General features: G+C 39.7%; 1 protein-coding gene across 2 annotated transcripts in view; it reads right to left on the bottom strand.

The window, feature by feature from the left end:
* rgs18 (regulator of G-protein signaling 18) overlaps positions 1-13,079 on the bottom strand; it is a 54,403-nt gene that overhangs the window by 30,401 nt on the left and 10,923 nt on the right. Inside the window, 1 exon segment of one of the 2 annotated variants that reach the window (NM_001008091.1) lies at positions 3,056-3,313. The exons of the other annotated variant lie outside the window; for it this stretch is intronic. Coding sequence (NP_001008092.1) covers positions 3,056-3,174 — 119 coding nt within the window. The 5' untranslated portion in view covers positions 3,175-3,313. 2 annotated transcript variants of the gene reach the window in all.

The raw sequence follows: 13,079 nt of genomic DNA, 5'->3' as shown, positions 1-13,079 counted from the left end.
AGATTGGTAAGTATAGGTTGTGTGTGCTGGGCTTACTGTGGTCTTTTTTCAACCCTATGTAACTATCTATCTATCTATCGATAATAACATTCTAGCTGACTCATCATTGTGGCATCAGGGGTAAAGAGTAAAAAACTGTTATGCCTCTGACCATTAATCTGGGATTGAGAATAAAATTCAAAGGGCTCCAAATTTCCTCTTTGAACAGTTGGTATCTAATGGCACTGCAGGTTTAGGCAGGTTTACGCATTCGCCTAAATAAGCCATATATATCAATAAAGTCAGCTTCTATAGTCTTTGAACAGTAATGTGTGGTTCTTAGAGCTATGTACTGTATGCTGTAAATTAAAGTTGGGTAATGTATAACACGTTTTAAGTTAATATAGTAATATATTTAAGTTAATATAGAACATAGTAAAATAATATGAAAGTGACAGCTTTAACATGGAAATAATAGATCATTTTGTAAGTTTTAAATTCGTATTATTTTCTATCAATGACCAGTGAAACAAATTGCCAAAATGTATTCTGTATAGGGAGCACAGACATCCTATATCTCTGTGTTAAATACTGAAATATTTCTATAAAAGTTGAAACAACCATTGATTTTTTTCTGATGAAGAAATCTTATCTCTAGTCGCTAATGAAAAAGTGTCCTTTTGTGGTCAAATTCAAGTAGGAAAAAATGATTACTTAGGTTTACCAAGCAACAACTTCTAAACTAAGTCTTTCATCACAGGCGTTGGTATCTGTGGTTACCTCAGGAAGGAAAACCTTTCAAGAAATAAATAGTTTTCTAAATTTTGTAATCAGTAAGGATAATGTGCTGCTACAAGGTCAGAGTAGCTTTTTATTTTCTCTTCATGTTTCTCTGTTTCAGCTGCAATACTACTCCATGGGTTATGGGCTCCCTCTTCTGGTTTCTTGGACTTCATTTTGGTAAGATGGGCAACTAGCCTAAGGCTGATGCCACACGTGGCGTTTTTACACTGCGTTTTTTCTCAGCCTAAAAACGCCGCACAAGCCACACAGCCCCTGACTATGGCGTTTTTCAGCCTAGTACTGGTGACGTAGCAAATCCCGTTTCCATGGTGCTAATAGTGCGAAATAGAAAAAACGCTGCGTATTTCCGCTAGGTCTGGCAGCTGCCTTTGTGTATACATAGGAATAGCTTGCTGTGCAAATACTGGCGTATTTCGGCCAATGCTTGAAAAGTCCGTGGTAAGGCGTTTTCTAGCGTATTTACGCTTTGTGTGGTTTGCTTCGAGTCTTTTCAAGTTATTTCTATGGATGATAATATTGTGCGTTTTTCAGCCGCCAAGAGAATTAGAAAATACGCATTGTAAAAAAAAAAAATGCCACGTGTGGCATCAGCCTTAGGCCAGGGGTACATGGTGCATTTTCTCCACAACACTGATATGCTGCCTTCTGTTTTTCTGTTTCTTGTCTGTAACTTCAATGACAGAATGACAGTCATGGTACTGGCCTGTCTGTACACACATACCAAAAATGCATACTTTTGGGTTTCTGTCCTTGTGTGCGTTGTGCCTGTCAATGGCAATGATCCTAATTTTTTTTTTGGTGTATCTACATCAGCAGATAAAATGCACCAAGTGCCCCTGACCTAAGGCTAGCTGCCTATCTTATCACTATGAAGCCAGAAGGTAAAGTCAGCATTGGGACATATAAATACTATAACTAATTATATGACTGGCTAAAGAGGATGATAACTATAATTCTCTATATTAGGGACAACTACTGGAAAGTGGGAGGGAAAGTAAGATAATAGTTCCATGCTATCTAGATTTACTAAAGCAGTGCATTTTGTTTGTCTTTTGTGCCATACTTACTATACAGTATACATGTAGGTTAGCAGCAGCAGCAGCAGGAAATGAACAGGGCTCATACACATTGAAAAATGATGTGAGGGGATCACTTTGCATAACAGATAATGGAAGATAAGAAAGGGGCAAAGTCATCCATGACTGTCTGCATATCTATAGAATATAATCTATGTTATACAAAATGGGGCCAAGAAATGTTGCTGGACAGACATACAGTACATACAGTTTGTGGGATCTGTTATCCAGAAACCCATTACCCAGAAAGCTCTGATATATGGCAATACTTTTTCCTATAGTTTTCTAATTAAGCTATGGGGCAGATTTATCAAAATGTGTGTTTAGAACTTAATACATAAAAACTCACCCACATTCCATTTATTCCTATGGGATTTTTTAGAAGCGTTTTCATCATCGGGCAAACATTACAGCTCACCATTTGATAAATACGCTTCAAAAAATCCCAAAGGAATGACTAGAACGTGGGTTAGTTTGTATATATTAAGCTCTAAATTCACATTGATAAATCTGCATCATGTTTTATTTACTTGTTGTTTGTCATCTGTAACAATGATTCAGTACATTGCTCCTAATAAATAAGTTAACATAAAGCAATCCTATTGGGCTGGCCCTGTACCTTACCAGATGTAGGACCAAACTCAGTTCCATGAGAAAACATTATTTTATGGTTTATCACAAGAAAAACTTATAGATGAGGTTTAACATTATTTTATGGTTTATCACGTAAAAACTTAAACGGCGAGATCTAGTTTATTCCAAAGTACAGTATTTACTTACATAGTTACATAGGGTTGAAAAAAGACCAGAGTCCATCAAGTTCAACCCATCCGAGTAAACCCAGCACACACAACCCACACCTACCAATCTATACACTCACATACATAAACTATAAATACAACCACTAGTACTAACTGTAGATATTAGTATCACAATAGCCTTGGATATTCTGCTTGTTCAAGAACTCATCCAGGCCCCTCTTAAAGGCATTAACAGAATCTGCCATTATCACATCTCTAGGAAGGGCATTCCCCAACCTCACTGCCCTCACCGTAAAAAACCACTTACACTGCTTCAAATGGAATGGAAACTTGTCTTTCAATAAACAACTACAACAAAAATAACTGTCTATGACACTGACAGGAGCCAGGACAGAGTTCACACTGCTGTGAGAGTACAAAGTGCTGGTCACATACCCATGTCTCGAATCTTTTTTTGCTCGATGCTTTTGAAACTCTTTGAACACCTTAAAATGCGACTCCCCGGACGAAGCCGTAGCGCTAAAGTGTGGAAATAAATGCAGAACACTTTCCATATTGAGCTTCTCAGTGCAAATTCTTCACTAATCCTTGGGAAGACTCGGCATAGCTCTCTTGTTTGGTCAGAGTGTTAACTGGAGCTGTGATAGAATGAAACTCTTTACAAACTGTGTTTTTGTTAACATCAAAGCTTGGGTAAAATAAAGCCACAGTGACGCTGGGAGCTGCGAGGCACATTTTCAGTTTCACAAAGAGGATGTGAGACGCAGCTCTTATTTAAATATTTGGGGAAGTTGAACTGCTTTTCTCTGAAAGTCGTTTACAGCATGTTGATGATGACGATAAGCAGAGCTCTTTGAGGCTTACAGAGGGTGCTTCTGTCTACTGAAGCTTTAATTAAATGGAATTATAGCTATTATAAAACTCACATTTTCTTCCCAAACATGTAAAAAGTTAAATCCTTTAATTCAAGTTTAAATTAGTGCTATGAGCTCTGTGTTTACCAAGCTGTCTTGTTTTTTCCTTATATGTAAAATGCACAGTAACGTAATCGCTTGTAAATACATGATTAGAAAAGTCGACATATGGGTTTCTGGCACAGCTGCTATGACATCCCCTGCACTTCCTTATTGTGTCTTTCTTAGTACCAGCTGCCATCTTTACTTACACACCGAGTGGGTAACAGCAGATGTAATACTACCATGGCCCAGAACTACAGGCTGAATTGATCATTTTATAAAGAATGTAAAAGTCAGGTCAGGTGCCTATAGAGAAAAAAAAAACATTTGCATTCATTTAACTGCAAACCCTCCGCACACTAACCAGTGTTATGGACCTGATCTCTGCCTAAGTCTTGGCCTGTAGTACTGTGACCCATTCTGCTTGCTGACCTGTACTGATTACTGCTTTGACTTATGTGCTGATGATCTGGTGGGGGCTAATGACACAAAGGCATGGCAAGTCAAGGGGGGAAGCTTATCCCCCATTTTTTAGATGTGATTGGTTAGGGGTTTCTAAGATAGAAAATGTAGAGTCAGGCTCAGAAGCTGGCTTACCAGTTGTTTCCCAAAGGACAGAAGGACCAGAATGTGTCCTGCCCTCCCTGCCTATAGGGTTGGTGGCTTAACACAGAGGCCCAGAGGTGATTAAATAGGTAGTAAGGAGAGTTGGTAATAGGGTAGACATGTGGATCAATGGTTCAAGGAAAGGTCAAGAGACTTGGATGGAGACTTGAATAGGAGGCAGGACTCAGGCTTCTTGCCTGGACTTTATTATAAAATATGTGTCATTGTTTTACTGCTGTTGTAGTATGAACATTTCTGTTAAAATAAGTTACGGTTCTGTAATATGTTATGTTAATGTTATTTATATGTTTATGATAATAAGCAACTGCAATTATTGGTTGCGGTATGTGGTAGGGGGAGAGGTAATGCAGGCTTGATGCTGCTTTTGTCATGACCCCCGTCCAACAGGACACAGATGGACATTTTTCATCCCAGGTGTTGTTACTAGTGGGAAGTGCAGGAAAACCTATCATTCCTACAACCTTTGGTCCCCAAAAAAGTACTTGCCTGACACCTTACCTATTTCATTCTTAATCACAGGCATTGGCAGTGTCAATGTACTGCCCTTCTTATAAACCTTTAAACTAGAAACTATTTCAGTAAAAACCTTGCCCTAAGCATATAGACTCATACCTACTTTTGGTTGAAAAAGCTGCAGCCCAATTTATTTATAATAAGTTAATCGTGGCGACATTGTAAATTACATACATTAAAGGTAATGTGATAAAGGACAAAATGAACCTTATTAGACAATCTTAAATTAACTTGCAGTTCACTCACATCAACTTTACACTCTTTCACCCTGCAACATTAGATTACGTTAGCAAACTTCTAGCCTGCTCAAACCCCACATCCTGCTCCCTTGACCCTATACCTTCTCACCCCCTTCACCCAATATCTGGTACAATCAGTCCTGCACTTAGCCACCTATATAACCTCTCACTTTCTACTGGTACTTTTTCTACATCATACAAACAAGCACTAATCACTCCCATTCTCAAAAATACATTCCCTTGATCCCAGCTCCCCCACCAACTATCGTCCCAACACAACTATCCACCCAACACACTCGACAGAAACTGCTGTCCCCAAAGTAACAATTGATCTGCTCCTGGCAAAGTCTAAAGGTCACTATTCCTTCTAGATCTCTCTGCAGTCTTTGACACAGTTGACCACCCACTCCTCCTAGACATTCTGTACTCAGTCGACATTCATGACACAGCTCTTTCTTGGTTTATCTTATGTTTCTGACTGTTTATTTAAAGTTGCCTTATCTAGCTAAACTTGTTACTTGGACTTCAGTACCACCAACTCTACCTGTCTACTCCTGACCTTTCTCCTTTTGCCCATTCCCAAGTTATAGACTGCCTGTCTGCCATCTTGTCCTGGATGTCACAGCGCCATCTGAAACTGAATATTTCTATAACAGAATTCATTATAATTCCTCCAACATCTTCCCCCGTCCCTTAGGTTTCACTCACAGTCAATAACATCACATTTTAATCAACCACACAAGCATGCTGCCTAGGAATTATTTTAGACTCCCATCTGTTTTTTACACCAATCACTCACCTGAACAACATTGCCCAAATAAGCTCTTAGCTCAGTTTAGACACAACTAATCTCTTATCATTTCCCACCTTGACTATTGTTACTTACTACTTGCAGGCATCCAACTCATGGCCTTTCCCAACTCCAATCTGTTCTAAACACTGCATCTATCTCAATGTTCTACATCCGCCATTCCCCTATGCATAGCTCTCTACTGCCTCTCAGTTTCCTATATCTCACCATTCCACATCAGCCACTTCCCTGTGCATATCTCTCCACTAGCTCCCAAGCACCTCAGTAATTCAAGTTATGATGCATTGCCTCAAAAATATCTTGAAATATTTTAAGGTCATTCAACATCACAACAGAGATTCAAATAGAAATATTGTTTAATGAACTGAGGTAATTATAATATTTATTGTAATTTGCTTTAGCTTTTTATCCGTGTAATATTGTTAATGGAAAATTAGTGTTAGCCTAGCAGTCAAGTATCAGTGTCTGTAATGAGTTTACCCAAAAAAAATCCAAATGCACATCAAATGAATGCCAATTATAATGGAATAAAAGATGCATGTGTAAGCTAATGGCCAATCCAATATACTAGTGTCTAACAACATTGAATGGGACTTTTGGAATTAGATGCACAATGGGACAGCTTTACTTAAAGGTACAGTAAATGGAGATTACTTACAAAATAGAAGGAAATGTGAGGCAACACCCACACTACCTTCAAAGGCATGGGTATGCAAGAAAAATAAAATAATAAGTGCACTGTTGCAAAACTATTAGTGAAGTTTGTATGTCAGCACAAAATGTAAGCAGTCAGGAAGGAAAAAGGTCATAAGTTATTTTTATTTGGTTGGTTTATCAGTATCTTGGCTCTCTGCCACTATCTTAGTAACTGTATTGCTAAATCGCTGGTGTTTACTTTCTCAATTGTCCTTTTTTATGGGTTTTTTTCTCTTCTTTTGTTTTTTTTTTGTTGTCTTGACTTGTTGTTCATATATTTACAAATGAATTTACAAATGTCTGCCTCAGCAGTCCTGTTGTGCCGGTATTTTTGTGCTATTTGCACTGCTAGGGGCGAGTCAGCACATTTGACAGTGCCTATTTCATGTAAATGAAGGAAAAACATTAAACTGTTTTAATGCCAAGGAAGAAAAGAGCAATATAGGGATACAGGGACTGTATGCTTACAGGTGCTAAATTGCACCAGTGCGGTTATCATTTGCAACCAATAATTCAATTGGTCCTAATTAGTGTTACAATGCAACCACATGGGGGATCGACCACACTTGCCAGACAGGGGCACCCTGATGAAGGCTCACAAGTAGGGCCAAAACGTTGGTTCTTATGCACTTATTATAAGTAAACATGTTACAAATCCTGTGTTTTGGGAATATATATATATATATATATAGACAATAGAAAAAGATGCCGCACTCCCAGGTCTTAAATGAAAAAAAATAGCAACGTTTATTGTGTCAGACAATATATATATATATACACACATATAGCAAAAAAGTTGTGCTCACCACAAAATTTTAAACCATTCAGCAGGGGGCAATGAGGCTGTGCCCACAAAACTCATCTAGAACATATAAACAGTACAAAAAATCCACCTTAATAAACATAGGACACTAAGGGGCCTATTTATTAAACTGTGTAAAAACGGCAACAAAATTCACCACACATTGCCAGGCTTAGCCACTTAAAAAAAGCTATTTTTTCGTGTTTTTCATAACTGAACTTATGTAAAATAATGCTTTAAAATGTGACTTTTGGATAGCAAAAAGAAATGGCCTAACTTTTAAGCAAAACTGCTTCTGTATAAACTATAGCAAACATGGGGAAGTTGTGCTCAACCACTAAATTGTAAACCCATTTAACTGGGAGTGCAATGATGCTGTGACCAAAAAACTCACATAGACAGCAACAAGAGATCCTCTGCACTCACCCATTATCAATATATATAGGACACTAAGGGGCACATTTACTAACCCACGAACGGGCCGAATGCGTCCGATTGCGTTTTTTTTCGTAATGATCGGTAATTTTGCGATTTTTTCGGTGTCTTTACGATTTTTGCGTAAAAACGCGAGTTTTTCGGCGTCTTTACGATTTTTGCGTAAAAACACGAGTTTTTCGGCGTCTTTACGATTTTTGCGTAAAAACTCGAGTTTTTCGTAGCCATTACGAAAGTTGCGCAAAGTCGCGATTTTTTCGTAGCGTTAAAACTTGCGCGAAACGTCGCGCCTTTTAAGTTTTAACACTACGAAAAAGGCGCGACTTTGCGCGCAAGTGTTAACGCTACGAAAAAATCGCGACTTTGCGCAACTTTCGTAATGGCTATGAAAAACTCGCGTTTTTACGCAAAAATCGTAAAGACGCCGAAAAACTCGCGTTTTTACGCAAAAATCGTAAAGACGCCGAAAAAACTCGCGTTTTTACGCAAAAATCGTAAAGACGCCGAAAAAATCGCAAAAAATACGAAAAAGTCGCAAAATGTTCGTTTCCAATCGGAATTTTTCCAATTCGGATTCGAAATCGTGTCTTAGTAAATCAGCCCCTAAGACATTCTGTGCTTTAAGCTACCAAAAAAATGCCCTCCCCTTCAAGCAAAATAGGGACTGCATCTGATTCATTACGAATTCTACTGCTTCAATATACATTTAACAAGGTACTGAGTTTTACCTACAATCTGCTTGCTTTCAAGGTTAAACCCCCCAAATGGTTTCCCTTTTATTGGCTCAAATTGGCTACATTCAAATTAGTATCTCTTCCTGCGGCCCCTAATAATACACTATTTCTTTGCAGCAAATGACCTGTTTTATATGGAAAAGCTTTTTATTTTAAGTTCTTTTGAGAGTCATGAATGGCATTTGACCCCTGTTTACCTTCCTGTGTAGCAACTAAAACTATTGAATTCTGTACATCTTAACAAGTCAAGTTTCTTGCCTTTTGTACTAGGTTCATAGGCAATATATTATGGCGTCTGCACCGTACAAGGTTACATAGACATACTGTACAGGAATATTATGTACAAGCAGTAGAATATAATAATGGATTTTATCATTTTGTATTAAATACCATCTGTAAAAAGTCTTTAATTCCCAAAGTCTACATTATATTATGTTATAATCTAAGCAGAGTTGTGATTCTGCAACAGTATTAAAATAACCATAAAAGGATACTATGAAAATGGATGAACCATTCAGAAAAACAGACATAAGGGTTAATTTATGAACGCAGTGCAGTGTTGCACAACGCAGCATTATATATCAAACAATTCCCTGCAATAGACACAACTCACCAGTTGAAAGGAGGGTGGCAGTAAAAAAAATCTGTGACTTTGCCTGCTGTATGATAGATGAGCCCTTACAACTCGCTGGCTTAAAACTCGCTGCCTTACCACTAAGTTTTCTTTGCCTTGACCTAAGGTGAGACCAAACTTTTTAAGGCTGCACATTTCCAGTGTAACCTCTCTTTTGATTTCCAGCTGGCCTCTTAACATACACACATATTTTTATGCCATTGTAAGCTTATGGTAAACTGGCTTCTGATGGTTACCATAAACCACACCATATATCACCCGGAATGAGACTTATTCCCTCGGGTGTGAACCCTCGCTTGATATGGAGGTCAGGTGGTTGTGTTACTATAACTCTCAATAAATGGGTGCCAGTGGTTCTTAATGTTGAACATGAACTGTTTATTTACACAGCCACTTGGGAGTAACAACAAGTACAATATATGCAGGTAGAAGCATCTCACAGGTCAGGCAGTACTACATAGTAACATAGTAACATAGTAAGTTGGGTTGAAAAAAGACATACGTCCATCAAGTTCAACCATAATGCCTATATATAACCTGCCTAACTACTAGTTGATCCAGAGGAAGGCAAAAAACCCCATCTGAAGCCTCTCTAATTTGCCACAGAGGGGAAAAAATTCCTTCCTGACTCCAAGATGGCAATCGGACCAGTCCCTGGATCAACTAGTACTAAGAGCTATCTCCCATAACCCTGTATTCCCTCACTTGCTAAGAATCCATCCAGCCCCTTCTTAAAGTTATATAATGTATCAGCCAGCACGACTGATTCGGGGAGGGAATTCCAGAACCTCACAGCTCTCACTGTAAAAAATCCTTTCCGAATGTTTAAATGGAACCTCCCTTCTTCTAAACGGAGTGGGTGCCCTCGTGTCCGTTGGAAGGACCTACTGGTAAATAAAACATTAGAAAGGTTATTATATGATCCCTTTATATATTTATACATAGTTATCATGTCACCTCTTAAGCGCCTCTTCTCCAGTGTAAACAGACCCAACTTGGCCAGTCTTTCTTCATAACTGAAACTTTCCATACCCTTTACCAGCTTAGTTGCCCTTCTCTGGACCCTCTCTAACTCAGTAATGTCCCGTTTGAGCACTGGAGACCAAAACTGAACAGCATATTCTAGATGGGGCCTTACCAGTGCTCTGTAAAGGGGAAGAATAACCCCCTCCTCCCGTGAATCTATACCCCTTTTAATACAGCTCAAAACCTTGTTTGCCCTTGCAGCTGCTGCCTGGCATTGCTTGCTACAGCCAAGTTTATTATCTACAAGGACTCCAAGGTCCTTCTCCATTATGGATTTGCCTAGTGCAGTCCCATTAAGGGTATACGGGGCTTGCATATTTTTACATCCCAGGTGCATGACCTTACATTTATCCACATTAAATCTCATCTGCCACTTAGCTGCCCAGATTGCCAGTTGGTCAAGATCCTGCTGCAGGGATGTCACATCCTGGATAGAATTGACTGGTGTGCAGAGTTTTGTGTCATCTGCAAACACTGATACATTACTCATAATACCCTCCCCTAAGTCATTTATGAACAAATTAAACAAAAGTGGACCCAGTACAGAACCCCACTGAGGACCTTATTCCAAGTAGAGAATGTACCATTAACAACCACCCTCTGTACCCGATCCTGTAGCCAGTTTTCTATCCATGTGCAAACGGCTTCACTAAGACCAATAGACCTTAGCTTAGAAAGCAGTCGTTTGTGGGGAACGGTATCAAATGCTTTGGCAAAATCCAAATAGATGATATCTACTGCATCCCCACTGTCCAGCTTCTTACTTACCTCATCATAAAAAGCAATTAAATTGGTCTGACATGACCTGTCCTTCATAAAGCCATGCTGATTACTGCTCATAATGGCATTCTCCACTACATAATTTTGAATGTGATCCCTTAACAAGCCTTCAAATAACTTGCCCACCACGGATGTCAAACTTACAGGCCTATAATTGCCAGGCTGAGATCTTACTCCCTTTTTAAATATGGGAATGACATTCGCCTTCTTCCAATCCCTAGGTACCATACCTGATGAAAGAGAGTCTGAGAATATCAGAAACAGGGGCCACTGCAATTCTGCCCCTAGCTCTCTCAGTACCCGAGGGTGTATTCCATCTGGCCCAGGTGCCTTGTTTACATTTATCGTGTGCAACCCTTTAAGCACCATATCCTGTGCCAACCACTGTGTAGTTGGAGCTGAGGCAACAGTGCAGCTATTGGGTGGGACTTGTCCCACTGGCTCCTCTGCTGTATACACAGAAGAAAAGAACTGGTTAAGCACATCTGCCTTTTCTGTATCCGCTGTAACCATATTGTTATTATAACTCAATGGGGCCACACCCTCAACCTGCATCTTTTTACTATTAATATACTTGAAAAACTTTTTGGGGTTAGTCTTGGCCTCGGCCGCAATGCGCTCCTCATTTTCTATCTTTGCCTTCCGGATTGCTGTTTTACAACACTTGTTATAGTGTTTATAATCATTAAACGCAGCTACTGTCCCCTCTGACTTATATTTCTTAAAAGCTTTCCTTTTTTTCCCTATTAACTTCTTTACCTCAGAGTTAAGCCACATAGGGTGATTCTTAACACTTCTACTTTTTCTTATTAATGGAATAAATTGAGAACAGTAATGATTTAATATCATTTTAAATGACAACCATTTCTGCTCTGTGTTTTTATCAGAAAACATAATGCCCCAATCTATGCCCTGAAGCGCTGCCCTTAAGGAGCTAAAATTTGCCTTCCTAAAATTCATTGTCTTTGTTGCCCCCGTGTAAATTTGTTTCCTGCACCAAACATTAAATGAAATAACATTATGGTCACTATTACCCAGGGGTTCAACCACTTGCACATTTGCTATACGTTCTGGGTCATTAGAGATCACTAGATCTAGTATAGCATGGTTCCTGGTTGGCTCCTCAACAACTTGTGACATAAAGTTGTCATGCAGCAAGTTTATAAACTTGTTCCCATTTACTGTCCTGGCAGTACTATTGCCCCAGTCAATATCAGGGTAATTAAAATCCCCCATTATTATCACTTGCCCCAAACTAGCAGCCTTTTCTATTTGCAACAGGAGCTGGGCCTCCTCCTCTTCGCTTACATTAGGGGGTCTATAGCATACCCCTACAATTAGTTTGGTAGATTCCTTACTATCTGTGAGAAGCTCAACCCATAAGGATTCAGCTCCCTCTGTTAACCCCATCACTTCCTCCCTAATATTTGCTTTTAATTCCTGCTTAATGAACAGACACACTCCTCCTCCTTTTCTATTGCCCCTGTCCCTCCGAAACAATGTATACCCCCCAATATTAACAGCCCAGTCATGAGACTCATTCAACCAAGTTTCATCAACTCCAATCACATCATATTTCCGCTCCAACGCCAGTACCTCCAGCTCTCCCATTTTACCAGTCAGACTCCTTGCATTGGTAAACATACATTTAATACTGGTTCCGGCGTGAGAATGACGTGTAAACATCTTATGGGCCTCCCTGCCATTATCAGTATCCCGAAGCAAGTCTCCTCCCCCATTTTCCCTTACTATGCCCACTACCTCATCTATCCTGTCTACCACAGAATTTCCCTCTGCACCCTCCCCCCCCACTCCTAGTTTAAAATCTCCTCCAACCCTCTAGCCATCTTTTCCCCCAAAGCAGCTGCCCCATCATCATTGAGGTGCAGCCCATCCCTGGCAAAGAGCCTGTAGCCGACTGAGAAATCAGCCCAGTTCTGGAGAAACCCAAAGCCCTCCTCCCTACACCAATCTCTCAGCCACGCATTAATCTCCCTAAGCTCCCGCTGCCTTCTTAATGTTGCTCGTGGCACAGGTAATATCTCTGAGAAAATTACCTTGGAAGTCCTCGCCCTCAACTTCGCACCTAGCTTTTTAAAATCGTTCTTGAGGACTTCCCCCCCTCCTCTAACTTTGTCATTGGTACCTATGTGTACCAAGACCGCCGGGTCTTCCCCAGCCCCTCCCAACAATCTGTCCACTCGTT

Source organism: Xenopus tropicalis, chromosome 4 (assembly GCF_000004195.4).
Source record: "Xenopus tropicalis strain Nigerian chromosome 4, UCB_Xtro_10.0, whole genome shotgun sequence".
In the NCBI taxonomy this organism is placed as follows: domain Eukaryota; kingdom Metazoa; phylum Chordata; class Amphibia; order Anura; family Pipidae; genus Xenopus; species Xenopus tropicalis.
This window is presented reverse-complemented; position numbering and strand designations above follow the sequence as displayed.